This window comes from Lithobates pipiens, unplaced genomic scaffold (assembly GCF_037356315.1).
Source record: "Lithobates pipiens isolate NorthernLeopardFrog02 unplaced genomic scaffold, aLitPip1_a1.2 Scaffold_16, whole genome shotgun sequence".
Lineage (NCBI taxonomy): Eukaryota > Metazoa > Chordata > Amphibia > Anura > Ranidae > Lithobates > Lithobates pipiens.
This window is the reverse complement of record NW_027507748.1, coordinates 250,929,117-250,951,288: the sequence shown is the minus strand read 5'-3', so window position 1 is coordinate 250,951,288 and position 22,172 is coordinate 250,929,117. Positions and strand designations below refer to the sequence as shown.

General features: G+C 44.2%; 1 protein-coding gene across 1 annotated transcript in view; it reads left to right on the top strand.

Moving 5' to 3' along the window:
* The window catches only part of DSTYK (dual serine/threonine and tyrosine protein kinase), a 504,571-nt gene that overhangs the window by 318,043 nt on the left and 164,356 nt on the right, over window positions 1-22,172 (top strand). Inside the window, exon 4 of the mRNA XM_077481291.1 lies at window positions 12,881-13,116. Within this exon, the coding sequence (XP_077337417.1) occupies window positions 12,881-13,116 (236 nt within the window). The remainder of the gene's footprint in view (window positions 1-12,880; window positions 13,117-22,172) is intronic.

Below are 22,172 nucleotides of genomic sequence, written 5' to 3'. Positions count from 1 at the left end.
ATCAAGGGGTTAAGTGTGTCCTAGGGAGTGATTCTAACTGTGGGGGGTGGGCTCACTAAACATGATGGAGCAGTAGCTCCCTGTCATATTGCTGGGCAGAACAGGGTAATGTCTTGTTTACATTAGGCATCTCCCAGTTCTGCCGCTCTGTCACGATTGCAGGCCACCGGAGGACAGAGTATGCAGGGAACCCTCAGAGTACCCGGCGCCCACTAAGCCACGTCTTAAAAGGGACGTACAGGTACGCCCATTTGACCAGCCGTGCCATTGTGCCGACTTAGATTGTGTGCTGGTCCACAAGCAGTCAAATGCCACGGCCTACCTGAGTATTGTTGCGGACCATGTCCATCCCTTCGACTACAGTGTACCCATCTTCTGACGGCTACTTCCAGCAGTATAATGCACCATGTCACAGCTCAAATCCTCTCAAATTGGTTTCTTGAACATGACATTGAGTTTACTGTATTCCAATGGCCTCCAGTCACCAGATCTCAATCCAAAAGTGCACCTTTGGGATGTGGTGGCATGGATCTGCAGCTGACAAGTCTGCAGCAACTGCATGATGTTATGTCAATATGGACCACATTCTCTGAGGAATGTTTCCCACACCTTGAATTTATGCCATGAAGAATTAAAGCAGTTCTGAAGGCAAAAGGGGGTCCAACCCGGTACTAGCAAGGTGTACCTAATAGTGGCCGGTGAGTGTGTATGTACAGTGGGAAAAGAGAACAATTGGATCCCCTGCAGATTTTGTAAGTTTGCCAACTTAGAAATTAATGGTCTATAATTTTTATCATGGGTGTATTTTAAGTGTTAGAGACAGAATATCCACCAAAAATCCAGAAAACTCATAAAACAAATGCTATAAATTAAGCTGCAGTTCTGTGCGTAAAATAAGTATTTGATCCCAAAGCAAAACATGACTTGGTACTTGTAGACAAAACACTTTGAATTATAGTAAATGTACCGAAGAATTTTATTGGTACAAACACATTAAAATTGAGGGAAAAAAAACCCTATTGTATACAAGATAATTTCAGATCTACAGCAGAAAATCGTAACATGTCCTCTAGTTTGACATATGCTGTTGAATTTACATTTTTTCATATAATAAGTAAGTCAATTATTGACCTTGGCAAATGTGAAAAAATGTGGTGTGCATTTGTATTAGGCCTCCCTGAGAATACTTTGTAGAACTGCCTTTTCACTGCAATTACAGCTGAGTCTTTTTTGGGTATGTCTCTACCAGCTTTGCACATCTAGAGTGAAATTTTTGCCCATTTCTTAACTGCAAAATAGTTCAATCTCTGTCACATTCGATGGAGAGCATCTGAACAGCAGTTATTAGTCTTGCCACAGATTTGCAATTGGATTTAGGTCTAGGACTTTGACTGGGACATTCTATCATATAAATATGCTTTGATCTAAAACATTCAATTGTAGCTCTGACTGTATGTTTAGGGCCATTGTCCTGGAAGGGGAACCTCTGCCCCAGTCAAGTATTTTGCAGACTGGAACACGTTTTCTTCCAAGATTGCCCTGTATTTGTCTCAAACCATATCTCCAAAACCGACCAGCTTCCCTGGCCCTGCTAAAGAAAAGCATCCCCACACCATGAATGGGCCACCATGTTCCAGGGCATGGTGACGTGCAATGTTGGTTTTCTGCCACACATGGTGTTTTTGCTTTTAGGCTAGAAAGTAAAATTTTGGTCTCATCTGACCAGAGCACCACCTTCCACATGTTTTGCTGTGTCCTCTTACACGGCTTCTTGCAAACGGGGCTTTTTTGACACACTTCCATAAAGGCCAGATTTTCTGGAGTGTATGACTAATAGTTGTCCTGTAGACAGATAATCCCACCTGAGCTGTGGATCTCTGCAGCTCCTCCCAGAGTTACCATGGTCCTCTTGGCTGCTTCTGATGCTCTCCTTGCCCGGCCTGTCGTTTTAGTTGGCTGACCATGTCTCGCTAGGTTTGGTAGGTATCATATTTACATGAAGTTACACCAGTGTGCCCCTTTTCCGGGACATGTACCATAAGAACTTTGGCCTGCGGTACAACAAGAACAAACAGGAAGGCCTTCCTAGAGTGTCCAGTCACCATAAGTCTACAAATGGGTAATCTGCAAGTCTGAGGAACAAGGCATTTTTGGGCATGAAGTGGAGGGATAGGTGAGATGTGCATGTCATATCCACCATCCACTATGACACCTCAATGGAACTTCACAGAAGACGCTGTCCCTTTCAAAAGCCTGGGTGTAGTCATGATTACCCAACACCTTCCTCAAATTTATTGAACAAATTGTCACTGCCCTGATCTACCAGCAAGAAAGACCCCCCCACCCCCCCCCCCCCCCCCATAGCATTTGCACCAATTGTTTTGGCAGACTGAGTGCTATTTCCCTGAGAATATTGCCATCAGAAACCGGAAGAAGACACCAAAAAAACAATGTCGGGTGTGCGGCAAAGGAGGAGTGGGGGGGACACCAGTTTTCATTGTCCCAAATGTCCCTCTCAACCAGGCCTATGCATCGGATAATGCTTCAGATGTTATCACACTTCCCTAAAATAATAGCCCATATTTCTAACAGACTGCCATTTCCCCGTTTTCAATGCCTGTGCTGATTTATGTCCCTACTGCCTCAACCAACCATACAATTGCCTTCCATGTGAACTAACCCTGGCCTGTTTATCGATCCTGCCTTTTGCCTTGACGATCCTTTTGCTACTGCTGACCAAATCCCTGCCTGCTACCTGGACAACTACTAAAACCACAGGTTTACCCTTTTTCCTCAATGTATTTTGACGTGTAATTAGTATGTACATGCTACGTGTTAGAAATTTGAAGGGCCTTCAAAATTGTGATGGATTGTCAGGAATTTCCCAAAAACGTGTGGGGAAAAGTTCAAAAGATTCATCATGCCCTCATAAACTGTACTTTGGGGTGTTTGCTTTCCAAAATGGGGCCATTTTGTGAGCGTTTACATTGTCCTGATGCTCCAGAGCCGTAAGTGTGATGGGTAGTCGGGAAATTAGATGTGTAATTTATGCTCCTTGAATGCCTGAAGGTGCTTCTTGGATGTTGGGCTTCTATGTAGCCCGGCTGTGTAAGTCCCACACGTGATATTGACATACTCAGGAGTAGACAAATGTTTTTTGGGGTGTAGCTGCAAGGATGTATATGCCATGTGAGAAATATCCTATGAGAACTTTGTAAGTATAAAAGTGTCGTCTTTGCAAAATTGGATCATTTTTTGGGTAATTCCACTGTTGGTGCTCTAGGTCCTTTCAAAAATGTGATGTGTAGTCAGGAAGTTAGAAATTGTAACTTATGTCCCTAGAACACCTGGAGGTGCTACTTGGATGTTGAGCCTCTGTATGTGGCCAGGCTGTGCAAAAGTCTCACGTGGTATCACATACTCGGGACGAGTAGCAAAATGTGTTTTGGGGTGCAATTGCAAGTATGCCAATGCGCTGTGTGAGAAATAACTTAACATTTTGTGTGTGAAAGTCTTCCTTTTCCCAAGAATTGTGGGGGAAAAAAAATTACAACTTCAAAAAACTCACCATGCCTCTTACTAAATAACTTGCACTATCTACTTTCCACAAAGGGGGGGGTAATTTGGGTATTTGTACTGTCTTGACATTTCAGGGCCTCAAGAAATGACAGTACATCAGATGTGATCAATTTTAAATGATTGGTACCATATCTTGTAGAATCTATAAGTTTCACAGACTAATATGCACTAATTTGGTTTTTTTACCAAAGATATGTAGCAGTATAAATTTTGGCCCAAATCTATGAAGAAAAAGTACTTATTTGCAATATGTTTTTCAAAACTTTCACTTTTTCGGCTTGTATCACAAAATAAAAAAACCCAGTGGTGATTAACCACTTAATAACCGCCCTATAGCCGAATGACGGCTACAGGGCAGTTTCTTAACTCTGGGAGGCCGTCATATGACTTCCTCCCAGAATTCTGCTCTCGCGCGCCCCCTGGGGCGCGCACTCGAGAGCATCCGTGACCGCCAGGTCCATAGGACCCGGTGGATCACGGTAAACGCCCGCTCATAGCGGCCGTTTACCACGTGATCGCTCCGTCAAATGACGGAGTGATCACTTGTAAACAAACCGGCGTCATGTTATGACGCCGGTTCCTCCCTCCCCCTCTCTGTACCGATCGGAACAGCGGAGGGGGAAGAGATCGGTGTCAGCAGCGATGTTGGCTGCATCTGCAGTGCCCACATCGCTGCTCACCGAAAATTAACCCCTCAATTCCCTGCAAATACGCTGCAATACCCTGCCATTACTCTGCATTACTCTGCAATACCCTGCCATTACTCTGCATTACTCTGCAATACCCTGCCATTACTCTGCAATACTCTGCAATACTCTGCAATACTCTGCAATACTCTGTATTACCCTGCAATACTCTGCAACACTCTGCAACGCTCTGCAACACCCGCCAATACCCTGCAACACTCTGCAATGCTCTGCAACACCCGCCAATACCGTGCAACACTCTGCAATGCTCTGCAACACCCGCCAATATCCTGCAATGCTCTGCAACGCCATACTCTGCAACGCCATACTCTGCAACGCCATACTCTGCAACGCCATACTCTGCAACGCCATACTCTGCAACGCCATACTCTGCAACGCCATACTCTGCAACGCCATACTCTGCAACGCCATACTCTGCAACGCCATACTCTGCAACGCCATACTCTGCAACGCCATACTCTGCAACGCCATACTCTGCAACGCCATACTCTGGTATACCCAGCCATACTCTGGTATACCCAGCCATACTCTGGTATACCCAGCCATACTCTGGTATACCCAGCCATACTCTGGTATACCCAGCCATAGTCGGTGATACCCTGCAATACCCAGCCATAAACACCCCCCCCCCCCCCCCTCCCGCCACCCTCCGGTGCTTCTACCGACTCGCCAATACGATCAAATCCAGAATCCTTCTTTTTTTTTTTTTTTTTTTTTTTTTCAGGCTTCCCAGCTTAGAGGTGAGATGCGGGGTCTTATTGACCCCATATCTCACTGTAAAGAGGACCTGTCATGCCATATTCCTATTACAAGGGATGTTTACATTCCTTGTAATAGGAATAAAAGTGATCAAAATTATTTTTGGGGAAAAAAATGTCAAACTAAAATAAAGTAAAATGAACAATACATTTTTATTTTTTTTTTAAAGCGCCCCTGTCCCCATGTGCTCGCATGCAGAAGCGAACGCATACGTAAGTCCCGCCCACATATGAAAACGGTGTTCAAACCACACATGTGAGGTATCGCTGCAAACGTTAGAGCGAGAGCAATAATTCTAGCCCTAGACCTCCTCTGTAACTCGAAACATAAACCAGTAAAAAAAAAATTAAATCGTCGCCTATGGGGATTTTTAAGTAGCGACATTTGGCGCCATTCCACGAGCCTGTGCAATTTTGAAGTGACATGTTAGGTATCGATTTACTCGGTGTAACTTCATCTTTCACATTATGCAAAAATTGGGCTAACTTTACTGTTTCTTTCTTTAAGCACAAAACTGTTTTTTTTCCAAAAAAAAGCATTCGAAAAATTGCTGCGCAAATACCGTGCGAGATAAAAAGTTGCAACGACCACCATTGTATTCTCCAGGGTGTTTGCTAAAAAAAAAACATATATAATGTTTTGGGATTCGATGTAATTTTCTAGCAAATAAATGATGATTTTTACATGTAGGAGAGAAATGTCAGAATTGTCCTGGGTGCTCCAGAACGCCTGATGGCGCTCCATGCATGTTGGGCCTCTGTATGTGGCCACACTGTGTAAAAGTCTCACACATGTGGTATCACCGTACTCGGGAGTAATAGCACAATGTGTTTTGGGGTGTAATTTGTGGTATGCATATGCTGTGTGAGAAATAAACTGATAATATGACAATTTTGTGAAAAAAAAAAAGTGAAAAAAATCTTGATTTTGCAAAGAATTGTGGGAAAAAATGACAACTTCAAAAAACTCATCATGTCTCTTACTAAATACCTTGGAATGTCTTCTTTCCAAAAAGGGGTCATTTGGTGGGTATTTGTACTTTTCTGGCATGTTAGGGTCTCAAGAACTGAAATAGGCCGTCAGTACTTCAGGTGTGATCAATTTTCAGATATTGGCACCACAGCTTGTGGACTCTATAACTTTCACAAAGACCAAATAATATCCACCAATTTGTACTTATTTTTACCAAAGATATGTAGTGGTATAAATTTTGGCCAAAATTTATGAAGAAAAAATTACTAATCTGCTAAATTTTATAACAGAAATGAAGAAAAATTCATATTTTTACAGAATTTTCTGTATTTTTTCTTTTATAGCACAAAAAATAAAAAACCCAGCGGTGATTAAATACCACCAAAAGAAAGCTCCATTTGTGTGAAAAAAAGGACAAAAATTTCATGTAGGTCCAGTGTTGCATGACTGAGTAATTGTCATTCAAAATGTGAGAGCACCGAAAGCTGAAAATTGGTCTGGTTATTAAGGGTGTTTAAGTGCCCAGTGGTCAAGTGGTTAAATACCACCAAAAACCTCTGTTTTTGCAAAATCTTTTTTATTACATTTTTTAATTCGCATACAAAATAAGCCCACGCAGGGGCCAAACCTTTGCCCACATAGAGGCGGTTCTTCTGATGCGGCAACATACCGCAACAGGTCACAACATAAAACATAAACTTGTACTATAACCCCAATGTGGGATAATGCAACTTGAAAGTAGTTGGGTCAATATACTAAGACTAGAGATTTAGTGTTATTCTAGGAATTGGTCACTACACCAGTTGCCGTGGTATTATCTAGCTAACAGGTCCATACCTTTCTCAAATTTGTGTGGATAACCCCTGCCCGAGTAGGTGGCTTTATACAGGGGTAAACTGGCATTCACTAGGTTTTTCCAGAATTTGACAGAGGGGGGAGACTATTGTTTCCAGTAACGGCCTTATGAGCATAGTACAATAGCAGACATATGAGCATTTTCCTGGCTCTGAGCATTGACCGTTTCACCAGCCCCAGCAGACAATATTTAGGATAAGGAACATGAGTCTTGGTGACCTTAGCAATCACCTGGAGTACTTCTTTCCAATGTTCAATTGCTGGGCAAACCCCAAAAATGTGGTTAGTTACCCGGTTGGTAGGAGCAAGCCACCATGCCGGAAAATGTGCCGGCAACATCTGGTGCAGTCTGTGAGGCTTGTAGTGAGCTCTATGCACAATTTTGTATTGGACCAGAGGGGAGAGGGTAAAGTCCCAAATCTCCCAGCATAGTGGTACACATAGAAGTGGTGAGATGGTGAGGCGTTTTAGGCCCCCTGAATAGCAACCCCTTCAAGGCCTCCAGAGACCCCACTATAGCAGCCTTCAGCACCACCACAGAGTTTGTCAGGTCTGGCTGCAACCACCAATGGGTGGTCACAAGCTGAGTGGCCAAGAAATACTTGTGACAATCAGGGAGAGCTAAGCCCCCACTGTCCACAGGCCTTGTCAGAGTGGTTTATTTGAATCTAGGTGATTTAAGCCCCCAAATAAAGGAGAGGAAGTTGCTTAAGAGAATTAAGTTTTGGTCAGCCATTGTGGGGAGTTCCGAAAAATGTACGTAAATTTAGGGAGGACTTTCATTTTGAGAAGATTGATGCGCCCAGTGAGGGAAAGGGGAAGATTGCTCCACGCCTTCAGTTTGGTTTTAATTGCTATCAAGACGGGGTCAAGATTGAGCCGCACAAAGTCCCTACTCTCTCGAGATAATATCTAAATAGGTAAACTGATCAACCCACTGGAGTGGGAGAGGAGGGTGAGGAGGACCTGGCTTCCTCATCCACTGGGAACAGCTGAGACTTGTGCCAGCTCACTCTCAACCACGTGAAGGCGGAGAAGGTTTCCAGGATACAGAGTACGCCCCGCAGAGAGTCACCAGCGTCATTCAAAAAAATCAGCGAATCTGCGTAGAGAGCCACTCTCTCCTCCAGCCAGCCCACCCTAAGACCACGAACCTCGGCCGAGATCATGAGGGCCTCAGCAATAGGCTCCATGGCCAGGGCGAACAGAGCTGGGGAGAAAGGGCACCCGGTCTGGTACCCCTCTGCAGAGGGAATGGAGAAGACAGGGAGCCATTCAGTTTAATGCATGCCATGGAACCGGTATACAATTAAGTATCCAAGCAATACATTTCAGTGGGAAACCCATTCTTCTAAGCGCCTCCCAGATATATACCCACTCCACTGTGTCAAATGCTTTTTCCATATCAAGGGTGGCAATGGTCCTAGTGCCCTGGTTAGTATGGAGGGGCATGTAGGTTAGTATGGAGGGGCATGTATATTAGAAAATAGTCTATGTATATTAATGTCTGTGGACCTACCGGGCAAAAGGCCTGTTTGATCGGAGTCAATCAGGGTTTTTATTACTTTATTAAGTCTAGTGGCCAGTAACTTGGTTAGTATTTTTAGATCACAATTGAGAAGTGCAATTGGTCTGTTGGAGGCACACAGCTTAGGGTCTTTATTAGGCTTTGCAATGAGAACAACATGGGCTTCCCCTCATAGAGGACGTTAAGGAGCCCTGTTGCAAACAGGCTTGAAACATCTGAGCTACTTTGGGGGCAAGTAGTTCTGTGTGAGTTCTATAACTCATCCAGCTCTGGGGTTTTACCTGCTGGGAAACACTTAATGGCCATTGTGACTTCTTCTGGAGTGATCTCTGAGACAAGGAGTTGCCTCTCTGCATCAGAAAGCCATCCCAGTGCTAGCGTGTCCAACACAGAGATCATAGGTGTAGGGTCAAACCTGTCAGGGAGTGAAGAAACCTACAGAGAGGTATAAAACGTGGTAAATGCAGACAGGCTATCCTCCTGGGGGGGACTAATGCGCCATCTGCTGTAAGGATTTCCGATATAACCGCTAAGGGCCTATCCTGTACGAGCAGCGCTAGTAGTTTGCTATTCTTGTCTCCATACTCAAAGTATTCCTGTCTGCTATGTTGTATACCCAACCTGGTGGTGTCTGAAAAATGGAGATGCAGTTCTCGCCTAAGCAATGAAAGGTCAAAGTTGGGGACCGTTGCCGATTGATTCAGAGCCTCCTCAACCTTGTGCTGCAGGTCAGACCCTGTACCCAAGCTCTGACTTCACCGCCACCACAGCCGAGATATGACCTCTGCTGTGCGCTTTGGAAGCGTCCCATGTCATCTCCAGGGAGGCTGATCCCGCATTGTGCACCCAATAGTCCTGCAAGGAAGGAGAAACTGTCATGGAAGACCTAGTTATTAATCCAATGGGGTTATAACCGCCAAAGGGCTTTGCTCAGTGACCTGGCGGTCCCAATGGTCAATTTAAGTGGGTGGTGGTCAGAGAGACCAGAGGGAAGGTAACTTGCCTCCTGAATGCTGGCCAGCAGGGCAATATTGGCAAAAGCCAGATCAATTCGGGAGGAGGTTTTAAATGTGGTCGAGAAGCAAGAGTACATTCTATCGTGGGGGTGAAGCCACTGCCATGCCTCTTGGAACTCTATTGCCTGAGCCCACGTTCCGAAATCAGAATTAAAAGTAGATTGAGGGGAAGGCCTATCTAGGTCACGGGACAGTGTAGCATTGAAGCCTCCCGTGAACAGAACATGTGCTGGGTAATGCGGAGCCAGCCTTCCATAGAGCCCATACGGAATCTATCTGTGGCTCAGAGGAGGCAGATAGACATTCCCAATTACATATTTCTTGTTATAAATGCTCAACACTACCATAACAAATTTCCCCCAGGGATCTAAATGAACATCATGAACTAGACATGGTACATGTTTGCTGATCAGTATAGACACCCCTTGTGAATACGAGGAATAGGTTGCATTAAGCCCCCTTTGCAAAAAGATAAACATTTTGTTTGGGTACAGTGTAGCCATGACTGAGTTGTCATTCAAGGTGTGAGAGCACTGAAAATTGGTCTGGGCAGAATGGGGATTAAAGTGCCCTGTATTGAAGTGGGTTAAGGTGTATCTAATTGTTTAATTATGAAGTTTAAAATGGTTATCAAGCTTTTGTCAAGGTTTGAGTTTTTTTTTTTATGTGCTTTAGTTCCATAAACAGGCTACACCCCAGATACTTGGTATACTTGTAACTCTATCTTCAATCATTTTGAATAGATAGATAGCTAAGAGCCTTGCAGATGTGCCTCCATTTTGTGATCTCCAGGAGTTAAATACATTGCTTTACATTGAACTGTGTGGTTGACTGGCTGGTTAATTTTAAAGTTTTCAAGATTGCGCTTTCAAATTCCTCTCTTCCATAAACGTCTCTAGGATTGCCTTATGAGCATCTTGAATCTAAGGATAAGCATATGACCCCTTAGTCCCTTTGTCCCATTCCCCTCAACTTCTAGAACGCTTAGTCTACAACCGTCTTAGCTCCTACCTCAGTGAAAATAAACTTGACCCATTACAGTCTGATTTTCGCTCACAGCACTCCACAGAAACTGCCTTACTAAAACACTAACAATCTACGAACTGCTAAAACCAACAGCCAGTACTCCATACGCCTACTACTTGACCTCTCTGCTGCCTTTGATACTGTTGACCACCCACTCCTCCTCAATAAACTACATTCCCTTGGCCTCCGAGATTCTGCGCTTTCCTGGTTCTCTGCCTATCTATCACAGCGCTCCTTCAGTGTGATGTACAACTGTCTCCTCCCCATTGCCTCTTTCTGTGGGGGTCCCCCAAGGCTCTGTTCTTGGACCCCCTTCTCTTCTCTATTTACACCTCCTCCCTTGGTCGCTTGATAACCGCCCACAGCTTCCAATACCACTTATATGCCGATTACACCCAAATCTATGTCTACTCCTCACCTCACTCCTTCAGTCTCCTGACACATCAGCATGGATGTCACACCACTTCCTTAAACTAAACCTCTATAAAACTGAGCTATTAATAATCCCCCCTGCACATGCCCCCCTCCATGACTTTTCCATCAAAATCAACAATGCAACCATCAGGCCCTCCCCTCACGCTAGGGTACTAGGTGTAATCCTAGACTCTGACTTGTCATTTCAGCCCCAAGTCCAATGTTGTCAAGTTTGTAGATTTCACCTATGTAACATCTCTAAAATTCGCCCCTTTTTTACCAGTTCCCGACCAGCGCACCCCGATGTAGGTGTGCAGAATGACACGGGCAGGCAAATGGGCGTACCTGTACATGCCTTTAAATTTGCCGCCATGCCATCGGGAGCACGCTCCCGTGCTGGTCGGGACCCCCGTGAGTCCGGTTGCGGGTCCCGCAGACTCTATCGCCATGGGCATACCCCTGATCGTCTCATGAGGCGGCCGAATGAAGAAATGCCATTGTAAAGAGCATTTCTCCATTCTGCCTAGCAACTAGTGACACTGATCTCTGCTCCATGTGATTGGAGCAGAGAACAGTGTTCACTAAATGAAAGCCCAGCCCCCAACAGTTAGTAACACACCCCTAGGAACACTTAACCCCTACACTGCCACCCACTGGTTAACCCCTTCACTGCCAGTGTCATTTACACAGAAATCACTGCATTTATATAGCAGTGATTGCGGTATAAATGACAATGGTCCCAAAAATGTGTCAAAAATGTCCGATGTGTCCGCCATAATGTCAGTCCCAATAAAAATCGCTGATCGCCGCCATTACTAGTGAAAAAAAAATTTTATTAAAATGCCATAAAACTATCCCCTATTTTGTAAACGCTATAACTTTTGCACAAACCAATCAATCGCTTATTGCTATTTTTTATTTTAACAAAAATATGTAGAATAATACGTATCGGCCTAAACTGAGGGAAAAAAATTGTTTTTTTTATATATCTTTGGGGGATATTATAACAAAAAGTAAAACAATTTTTTATTTTTTTTTTCAAAATTGACGCTCTATTTTTGTTTATAGCGCAAAAAATTATAAACCGCAAAGGTGATCAAATACCACCAAAAGAAAGCTATTTGTGGGAAAAAAAGACGCCAATTTTGTTTGGGAGCCACTTTGCATGACCGCAATTTTCAGTTAAAGTGATGCAGTGCCGAATCGCAAAAAGTGGTCTGGTCTTTGACCAGCAAAATGCTCCGGTCTGTAAGTGGTTAACAAATGAAACCACCAAGCTCCTCATTCACTCCCTTGTTATATCTCGCCTTTACTATTGCAACTCCCTTCTCATTGGCCTGCCCCTCCATAGGCTAGCTCCTCTTCAGTCTATCATGAATGCTGCTGCCAGACTTATCCACCTTACCAACCGCTCAGTGTCTGCCAACCCTCTCCTCCGATCCCTATACTGGCTCCCAATCATCCAGCGAATTAAATTCAAAATACTAACCACAACATACAAAGCCATTCACGAATCTGCCCCGAGCTACATCACCAATCTTGTCTCCAAATATCACCCAAATCGTCCCCTCTGTTCTTCTCAAGACCTCCTACTCTCAAGCTCTCTCGTCTCCAGGATTTCTCCAGAGCCTCTCTAATCCTCTGGAACTCGCTACCTCCACTGGTCCGGCTATCCCTTACTCTTGCTACCTCAGGCGATCCTTAAAAACTCATCTATTCAGGGAAGCCTATCACGTCTCAAACTAATCTCCTACCACTTCCATCAAAGCAGAGAAGCTTTGTGGGAAACATGTAAACCAACCCAGGAGGGCAGTACTGCAGGAATGAGCTAAGTATGCATCTGTGGAGGGACAGTATATTGCCTCTGGGAGGAGGTGGCAAAAAGATGCAAGCACTTTGTGCACTTTTTTCAAATCTCAGGTAATATGCATCTGTTAAGGTTATAAGTTCATCTGATAGAAATGTCTAAATAAACAAGTTGTATTTAGTAATCTTTTTTTTTTTTTCCCTGTTTTGGTTTTTAGATATTTCTATCCCACAGAATGGAGAACCTATTGGAGCACAAGAAGTAAAGGGCTGCATTTTTCAGATCAAAGAGCTGATCATTTCACGTCTTAACCAAGCTGTTGTAAACAAACTTATTAGCTCAGTGGACTATCTACGGGAAAGCTTTGTTGGCACATTAGAAAGATGTCTTCGTAGCCTAGAAAAATCCCAGCAGGAGTCCTCTGTGCATGTTACGAGCAACCATTTAAAGCAGGTGAGAAATTTGAAATGAATCCTTATGATCAAATACAATTTTGGTATGATATGCCTTTATATTTGGTTGAGCCAAGGGCTGGTACAAGTGGTAGGCTGCAGGGGCAGTTGCCCTTTGCGCAGTGGTATCATGTGAGGTGGTAGGGCACTGTGTGGAGAGCTCCTACCTACAAGCTGATAGGGGTAGTGACCGCAGCTTCACTACACCTGTCGGCTTGGCATCGGAGGAGATGAGCCAGATCTAGAGAGGAGGTCGTGCAGGTTATATTCTCTCCCCTCTAGCTTCTCCCTTCTGCCACTGCACGCTCCTGGATCAGGACTGCCGAAACGCCTATGTGCAGTGTTTACCCTATCCATCTCCTCCCAGCAAAGAATTAGAGGGCAGGTAAGCAAACACTGCACAGTGTCCTCTCCAGTGGTGGGCCCCAACACTGCGATCCCATAGCTCTGCAGCAGTGAACATCCTTGCCCATTGCCAGCCTGTCAAAACTGTTTAGTCAGCTTCCCCTAGGCTCCACCTTAACTCTGTGTAAAGATGAGGAGCCTGGAAAAAAAGAACATCCCACAGTTATTTGTCATGCTGCATCTGACACATAATGTTCATATATTTTGGGGAGGGGCACCATTTGACATCCTTGCCCTGGGTGCTAGATGATGAGGTAGTTATTCCTGCGCTGCCACTATTGTGTAATGGACCGAGGGACTGCTGTGTACATCGGGATGGATCAACCCGTATCCAATTAATTGTAAGAGGGGGGTGAGTTGGTGTCACGCTGTTCCAATATAGAACACTAGTCAAGAAGGGGTTAAATCCCAATCTTCCTGGCTCATAGGTGAGATAGTGTCAGGCAAGAAAGTATATAATCCTTTATTACTGTTATAGAGATGTCTAAAATATTAGTTTACTAGTAGGTTATACATCTATTCACATGTGGAGTGAAAATACAGTTGTGTAAAATGCTAGCTGGGTAACGAAATGGTAATGTAAAAACAGAAAAATTGGAATAAAATAAGAATAAAAACACAAGTAAAGTGAAATATAAAAATATAAAAAATTGAAGTAAAAAATGATCAAAGCACTACAGAGGTGTCTATGCCTAGACTACAAGCGTGAATAATAGTGCTTATTAGGGAAACTGCTGAGTATAATCGTGATAAAAAAATAGGACTAATACAGTCTAGGAAATGTAAAAGTAAACACACTACAGAGTCAACTGTGACTTAACCACTTAACAACCGCCCATTGCCGATTAACGGCTTCAGGGTGGTTGTTTAACTCTGAGAGGCCGTTAATTAACGGCCTCCCAGAATTCTGTTCTCGCGCGCCCCCTGGGGCGCGCACACGAGAGCATCCGTGACCGCGGGGTCCAGTGGACCCGGCGAATCACGGTAAACGGCCGCTCATCGCGGCCGTTTACCACGCGATCGCTCCGTCAAATAACGGAGTGATCACTTGTAAACCGGCGTCATGTTATGACGCCGGTTCCTCCCTCCCCCTCTCTGTACCGATCGGTACAACGGAGGGGGAAGAGATCGGTGTCAGCAGCGATGTGAGCTGCATCTGCAGTGCCCACATCGCTGCTCACCGAAAATTAACCCCTCAATTCCCTGCCAACACTCTGCAACACTCTGCAATACCCTGCAACACTCTGCAATACCCTGCAACACTCTGCAATACCCTGCAACACTCTGCAATACCCTGCAACACTCTGCAATACCCTGCAACACTCTGCAATACCCTGCAACACTCTGCAATACCCTGCAACACTCTGCAATACCCTGCAACACTCTGCAATACCCTGCAACACTCTGCAATACCCTGCAACACTCTGCAACGCTCGCCAATACCCTGCAACGCTCTGCAACGCTCGCCAATACCCTGCAACACCCTGCAACGCTCTGCAACGCTCGCAAATACCCTGCAACGCTCGCCAATACCCTGCAACGCTCGCCAATACCCTGCAACGCTCGCCAATACCCTGCAACGCTCGCCAATACCCTGCAACGCTCGCCAATACCCTGCAACGCTCGCCAATACCCTGCAATGCCATACTCTGAGATACCCTGCAATACCCAGCCATAGACATCCCCCCCCCTCCCGCCGTCCTCCGGTGCTTCTACCGAATCGCTAATACGATCAAAGCCAGAATCTTCTTTTTTTTTTTTTTTTTTTTTCAGGCTTCCCAGCTTAGAGGTGAGATGTGGGGTCTTATTGACCCCACATCTCACTGTAAAGAGGACCTGTCATGCCATATTCCTATTACAAGGGATGTTTACATTCCTTGTAATAGGAATAAAAGTGATCAAAAAAATTATTTTTGGGGAAAAAAATGTCAAACTAAAATAAAGTAAAATAAACAATAAAAAAAAGTTTTTTTTTTAAAGCGCCCCTGTCCCCATGTGATCGCATGCAGAAGCGAACGCATACGTAAGTCCCGCCCACATATGAAAACGGTGTTCAAACCACACATGTGAGGTATCGCTGCGAACGTTAGAGCGAGAGCAATAATTCTAGCCCTAGACCTCCTCTGTAACTCAAAACCTATAACCAGTAAAAAAAAATTAAATCGTCGCCTATGGGGATTTTTAAGTAGCGACGTTTGGCGCCATTCCACGAGCGTGTGCAATTTTGAAGAGTGACATATTAGGTATCTATTTACTCAGCGTAACTTCATCTTTCACATTATGCAAAAATTGGGCTAACTTTACTGTGTGTTTTTTTTTTTAAGCACAAAACAGTTTTTTTCCCAAAAAAAGCATTCGAAAAATTATTGCGCAAATACCGTGCGAGATAAAAAGTTGCAAAGACCACCATTGTATTCTCCAGGGTGTTTGCTAAAAAAACATATAAAATGTTTTGGAGTTCTATGTAATTTTCTAGCAATTGATGATTTTTACATGTAGGAGAGAAATGTCAGAATTGTCCTGGGTGCTCCAGAACACCTGATGGCGCTCCATGCATGTTGGGCCTCTGTATGTAGCCACACTGTGTAAAAGTCTCACACATGTGGTATCGCCATACTCGGAAGTAATAGCAGAATGTGTTTTGGGGTGTAATTTGTGGTATGCATATGCTGTGTGTGAGAAATAACCTGATAATATGACAATTTTGTGAAAAAAAAAAAGTTAAAAAAAAATCTTGATTTTGCAAAGAATTGTGGGAAAAAATGACAACTTCAAAAAACTCATCATGCCTCTTACTAAATACCTTGGAATGTCTTCTTTCCAAAAAGGGGTCATTTGGGGGGTATTTGTACTTTTCTGGCATGTTGGGGTCTCAAGAATTGAAATAGGCCGTCGGTACTTCAGATATTGGCACCATAGCTTGTGGACTCTATAACTTTCACAAAGACCAAATAATATCCACCAATTTGTACTTATTTTTACCAAAGATATGTAGTAGTATAAATTTTGGCCAAAATTTATGAAGAAAAAATTACTAATCTGCTAAATTTTCTAACAGAAACAAAGAAAAATTCATTTTTTTACAGAATTTTCGGTATTTTTTCTTTTATAGCACAAAAAATAAAAAACCCAGCGGTGATTAAATACCACCAAAAGAAAGCTCTTTGTGTGAAAAAAAGGACAAAAATTTCATATAGGTCCAGTGTTGCATGACTGAGTAATTGTCATTCAAAATGCGAGAGCACCGAAAGCTGAAAATTGGTCTGGTTATTAAGGGTGTTTAAGTGCCCGGTGGTTAAGTTGTATAAATAAACCAGATAGTATAAACAAGTTGTGAAGTGTGGACACATCCAACACCATCACCTTTAGACCTACAAAGATCAGTGTAATCAAAAAAGTGCCAAGTGCTTAATAAAATATATATGCATAACAGTAGCAAAAATAAATAAGTTTAGAATTAGTGTTCAATCAGAAAACTTCACCCAATAAATAGGCGTGATTTCATAAGTAATAGCATCAAAAAACAAAATATTTCTGTATAAAATTAATATTTTCAAAATTAGTAATTTCTTCAAAATTAGTGTGCAAACAGTACAATTAGAAAAGTGCTAAGTGCATTGTATATCGGTGAGATTGCAAAGCAATATTAAGAAAACATTATATCAAACAATATATATATGAAAACAAAAAGACATGCAAAAATGCAAATATTCAAATTATGATATAAAATAAATAATAAACGTCCTGCAGGGCTTATATGTGCGTGAAACCACAAACGGATAATTTAAACATATAATTCAAAGCAGTGAGTGGAAGGAATTCTGTGTAAATAGTCTCTTTAAAAGTGCTTGCGCTTTTTTTTCCTGGCTATAAATGTGCAATCCAATTGAATCACCACTTCCCAGTGCTCTTTCCTTTGTGACTATACACTCAGGGGGGCAATGGCCCCTTGCCTTATGGTAAGGAAAGAAGCGCTTATAACAGGAGGTCTCTTTTTTAAGGTTCTTCCCACCAAGTTAGAAAACGTCTCCTTGTGGAGTCTGGATACAAAGCTTCTCCTTCTAGGTTTCTTTAACACTCCAGGGGACTAATATTTCCAGCAGGGAAGTGCATCAATATTTCACGTTCCAGCACACGTCATCAGTAAGTGACAGGTACTGTTATGTATCTATTTTATTAAGCACTTGGCACTTTTTTGATTACACTGATCTTTGTAGGTCTAAAGGTGATGGTGTTGGATGTGTCCACACTTCACAACTTGTTTATACTATCTGGTTTATTTATACAACTTAAGTCACAGTTCACTCTGTAGTGTGTTTACTTTTACATTTCCTGGGTGCTAGATGGCCACGTCTCGGCACTGGTTGAGCCATGCACAGCAGGTTGCAGAGCTAAAATCATTGTTCCTGTAATGCACCGATCTATACAGACATGTTGGAATAAGCTAAAACTAGACTGGATGGGGGCAAGCTAAGTTTTCCATGATTGTATGAAAGCACTCATCTTCATTACTCAAATTAACTTTTTTTTTTTTTTTTAATCAGAGAAAGTTTATTAACAACAAAACATTTGAGTACAACTTGCAGCTTACATCTCAAGTTCAAATATTTGGCACAGTGTACAAACTTGTTCATCTTTACAAAAGGAATATACAGACAAGTATTTCACCACTTCACATGCCTCCGCACCCCAGCCTCCACAGATATTGACGCATTATTTCACCTGTCCCCTGATTCACCCATACAGAGTCATGTATTTTCAATGGTGTCTAACAGTCACTGCCCCTCCTATTCTAATTTCACTCCCCTAGCCCTTATCTCAGCATTCTGTCCAGAACTAAATCAACCAATGAAAGGCCAGGAGTATCCAACCAAAACGCCCAGAGTTTCTCAATTTTCCAGTTGCCCTCTGTTGAAAAATGTACTTTTCCATCCTAATAGTATCCCCCATTTGGGCGATCCATTCCCCCAGTGTAGGGGGCTCGGGCGCCTTCCAGTGCCGAATAATCTTCCGTGCTTGGAACAGGGCCCTGGCTATGGCCTGTCCACTATTGTTCCCCATGGAAACGTCATCCAGGATCCCAAGGAGACATGGTTTCGGGTCTGAGGGTATGGTAATCTGAAACACTCTGTTTATAGTGTCCGGTGCCCCTGTCCAGAATAGGTGTAGTTTGGGGCATCTCCACAGCAGGTGGATCAAATCCCTGTGATCCCTAGCACACCTGGGGCAATCTGGGTTCTGTCGCACCCCCATCCTAAACAGCCTATCCGGCGTGTAGTGTACTCTGAGCACAATATATAATTGAGATAGCCGCTGGGCCACATTTAGTGAGCATTATTGTACTGCCTGTAGGGCCTCCTCCCATTGCTCCTCCTCGAATGTACCACAATCCCTCTTCCATTTACTCAGTGCCGTCTGCGGGAATCCCCCCGAGGCAGGCAGTGAGGACCAAGGAGTAAGTTCTGGAGATAAAGCCCTGAAACTGTGGTACATTAGCCATAGATCGGAAGATTGGGGTCATTGAAAGAGTCCACGGGCCCCCCCCATCTGCGCCTTCACTGCATGTTGCAGTTGCAAGTAGTAGAAAAGCATAGACTGCGGCAAGTGAAATCTCTCCCTCAAATCGGGGAAGGGAGTCCGCCTCCCCGCTGTAAAAATTTGACCCAAGTACGTGACCCCGTGTCTCCTCCACGAGCACCACAATCCAGCAGTAGCAACTCCTCTTAATGCTTATTCTCCCATATAGGGCTGTACTCAGTGAAGCCCTCCACCCCCTGCATTTGTTGTAGTTAATTCCAAATTTTCTGCATAAGGGCATAGGTGGGCAGTCGTTTATTTGATTTTGCGTAGGCCAAGGCCTCCATTCCCGAGGGTACATCACCGTGGCCAGAGGTCAGGCACATCAGGGCCTTAACTGGGTCAAGGCATATGGTCTCCTCCTCTCCCCCTGTCCCCCCCTGCATAGCCCTTGCTATATGTTGTGCCTGTGTTGCCAGGTAGTAGGCCCAAGGATTAGAGAGGGCGAGGCCCCCCGCCTCCTGGGACCGTTGTAGCTGTTCTAGTTTAATCCGTGGGGGTCTATCTAACCAAATAAAAGCTCTAAAAATTGAGTTAATAATGCGAAAGAATTTCAGAGGAATTACCATAGGGGTATTGTGCAAAATATATAAAAGTTGTGGCATAAAGGTCACCTTTATCAAATTGACTCTACCGACCAGTGACATCTTAAGACGGGACCAAATTTTAGTTTTATTTTGAATTCTATTTAAAAGTGAGGTTAGGTTAAGGGAAACGTAGTCGAGAGGTTCCGACGTGACCTGTATACCCGTGGACACAGGCACGCCGTGTATTATCCGACCTTCGCTGTCCGGATTAGCATCCAGCAGTAGCAGGGAGGATTTGGTCCAGTTTATATTTAGTCCTGAATAAACACCAAACTTTCCTATCGTCTCCATAGCCTCCCGCAGGAAATCAGATGTGTCTCCCAGAAGTAGCATGGTATCATCTGCGTTTAGCATGATTTTTTTCCTGGAATTTCCCATACTGGAAGCCTCGTATCCTCTGATTTGCTCTAATCAAGGATGCCATGGGTTCGATGGCCACAGCAAAAAGGAGGGGCGACAATGGGCACCCTTGTCGAGTGCCCCTGTGCAGGGCAAATGGGGCGGAAATGTCCCGCCTCTCTGATAGTCGCCCGAGGCGAGCAATATAATAGCTACACCCACGACAAAAACCCTTCACTGAAGCCAAACTTACCCATGACAGCCCATAATAATTCCCACTCCACGCTATCAAACGCCTTGTGGGCGTCCAGCGAGAGCAAGGCCCTGTCACCCACATTCTCTCCCTGTGTTTCAAGATTCAGGTAGAGCCTACAGAGATTAACGGCTGTAGACTTTTGGGGCATAAAACCTGCCTGGTCCACGTGTATAATGGAGGAGATGACCCCATTCAATCTCAAGGCCAAAACCTTGGCCAGGAGTTTGATATCGCTCTGCAAAAGGGATATCGGTCTCTATGAGCCCGGGTCTAAAGGGTCTTGACCTGGTTTTAGAAGGAGAACAATATTGCCCCTGGTCATGGAGTCAGGCAGACTTTGGCATTCCCTTGCGTAATTAAGAACTCTCTATAGGCGAGGCAGAATTGCCTCCCCATATTGTTTAACGACCTCCATTGGGAGACCGTCGTCCCCTGGGGCCTAAGAGTTCGGAAAGAGGCTAAGAGCCCCTTGCAGTTCCTCCAGGCTAATTGGAGAGTCCAGGAGTGCTCTGTGAGAGTCAGAAACTTTAGGCAGATCAATGCTCTGCAGGTAATCCCCTAAATCGGTGGTCGAATAAGACTCCCTGGATTTGTACAAACCTTGAGTAAAACCTCACCAATTCTGCCATAACCTTAGTTTGGGTGTTTACCAGCCTCCCTCCCTCAGTGTGCAACGCTCCAATAGACGGGGACATCTGGGAGACCTTAACCATTTTGGCCAAAAGACGGCCCGTTTGCTCCCCCTCCTCATAGAAGGCCTGCTTGTGGAAAAATCTTTTCCTATCAGCCGCCTCCTTGGAGATCCGCTTAACCGCCTCCTGCGCGGGAAGCCACGCCACCCTAGCTGTGTCAGAGGGGTCAGCAATGTAGTCTGCCTCCAGTCGGCTTACCAGTCATTCTGTCTGTTCCCTGATAGCATGTGATTTGGATTTAATTTCCGCCACCTCATTGATCAAGAGACCCCTGACATGCGCTTTAAATGTCTCCCATACAAGCCTTAAATCAGGGTAATCCTCATGTCGTCTCCAAAACTCAGAGATCTCAGTCAACACCCTGTCATGGGAAGGAAATAGATTAAGCCAAAATGCATTGAGTTTCCATGGTGCCCTTGTCAAATCTGTGGCCGGCTTGGCAACCAAGGAAAACAATAGGGGCGAATGATCGGATATACCCCTCACCAGATACTTTATATCCTCCAATAAATGGGTCGCCTGAGGTGGGTCTTCGGAAAACAAGAAAATTGTTTCTGTAGTGGATTACGATTGCGCCACAGATCAGCCCATCCAAACTCCTCCGTAAACTTCCGCAATGCCGTTCGAGCCCTCGTGTTGGAAGCCACCGGAGGTGGATGCTTATCCAGGACTGGATCCATGTAGCAATTGAAGTCGCCCACAATAATAAAGGGAACATCCGAGTGGCCCAATTGGTACATCAGCATGACCCTCAACACCTCTGTCGTGAAAGGAGGTGGCACGTATACAGCAGAAATTATACAATGCAATTGGTAAATTTTACACAATAGTATCACATATCGTCCCTCAGTATCTATCAATTTGTCCAGCAGTTGGAAATCTATGGCCCGGTGCAACAGTACACTCACCCCCCTGGAATATGAGGTGTGAGTGGAATGGAACGCACTTACCCACCCAGGAAAATCCCAGGCAGGAGTTCGTCTCCGGCACCAATTGAGTCTCCTGCAGTGCATAAATGGCAGGGGAATATTACCTAAGGATAGTAGAAACCATAGATCGTTTCAGAGGATTCTGAACGCCCCTAATGTTCCAAGACAACAAAGGTACAGTACTCATTAAGATAATAACTCATCGACATAATAGGGTAAAGCATCGTGTGTACCCTAGGCACTTTAGGGCGTGCATATATGTGGGGCGCCAA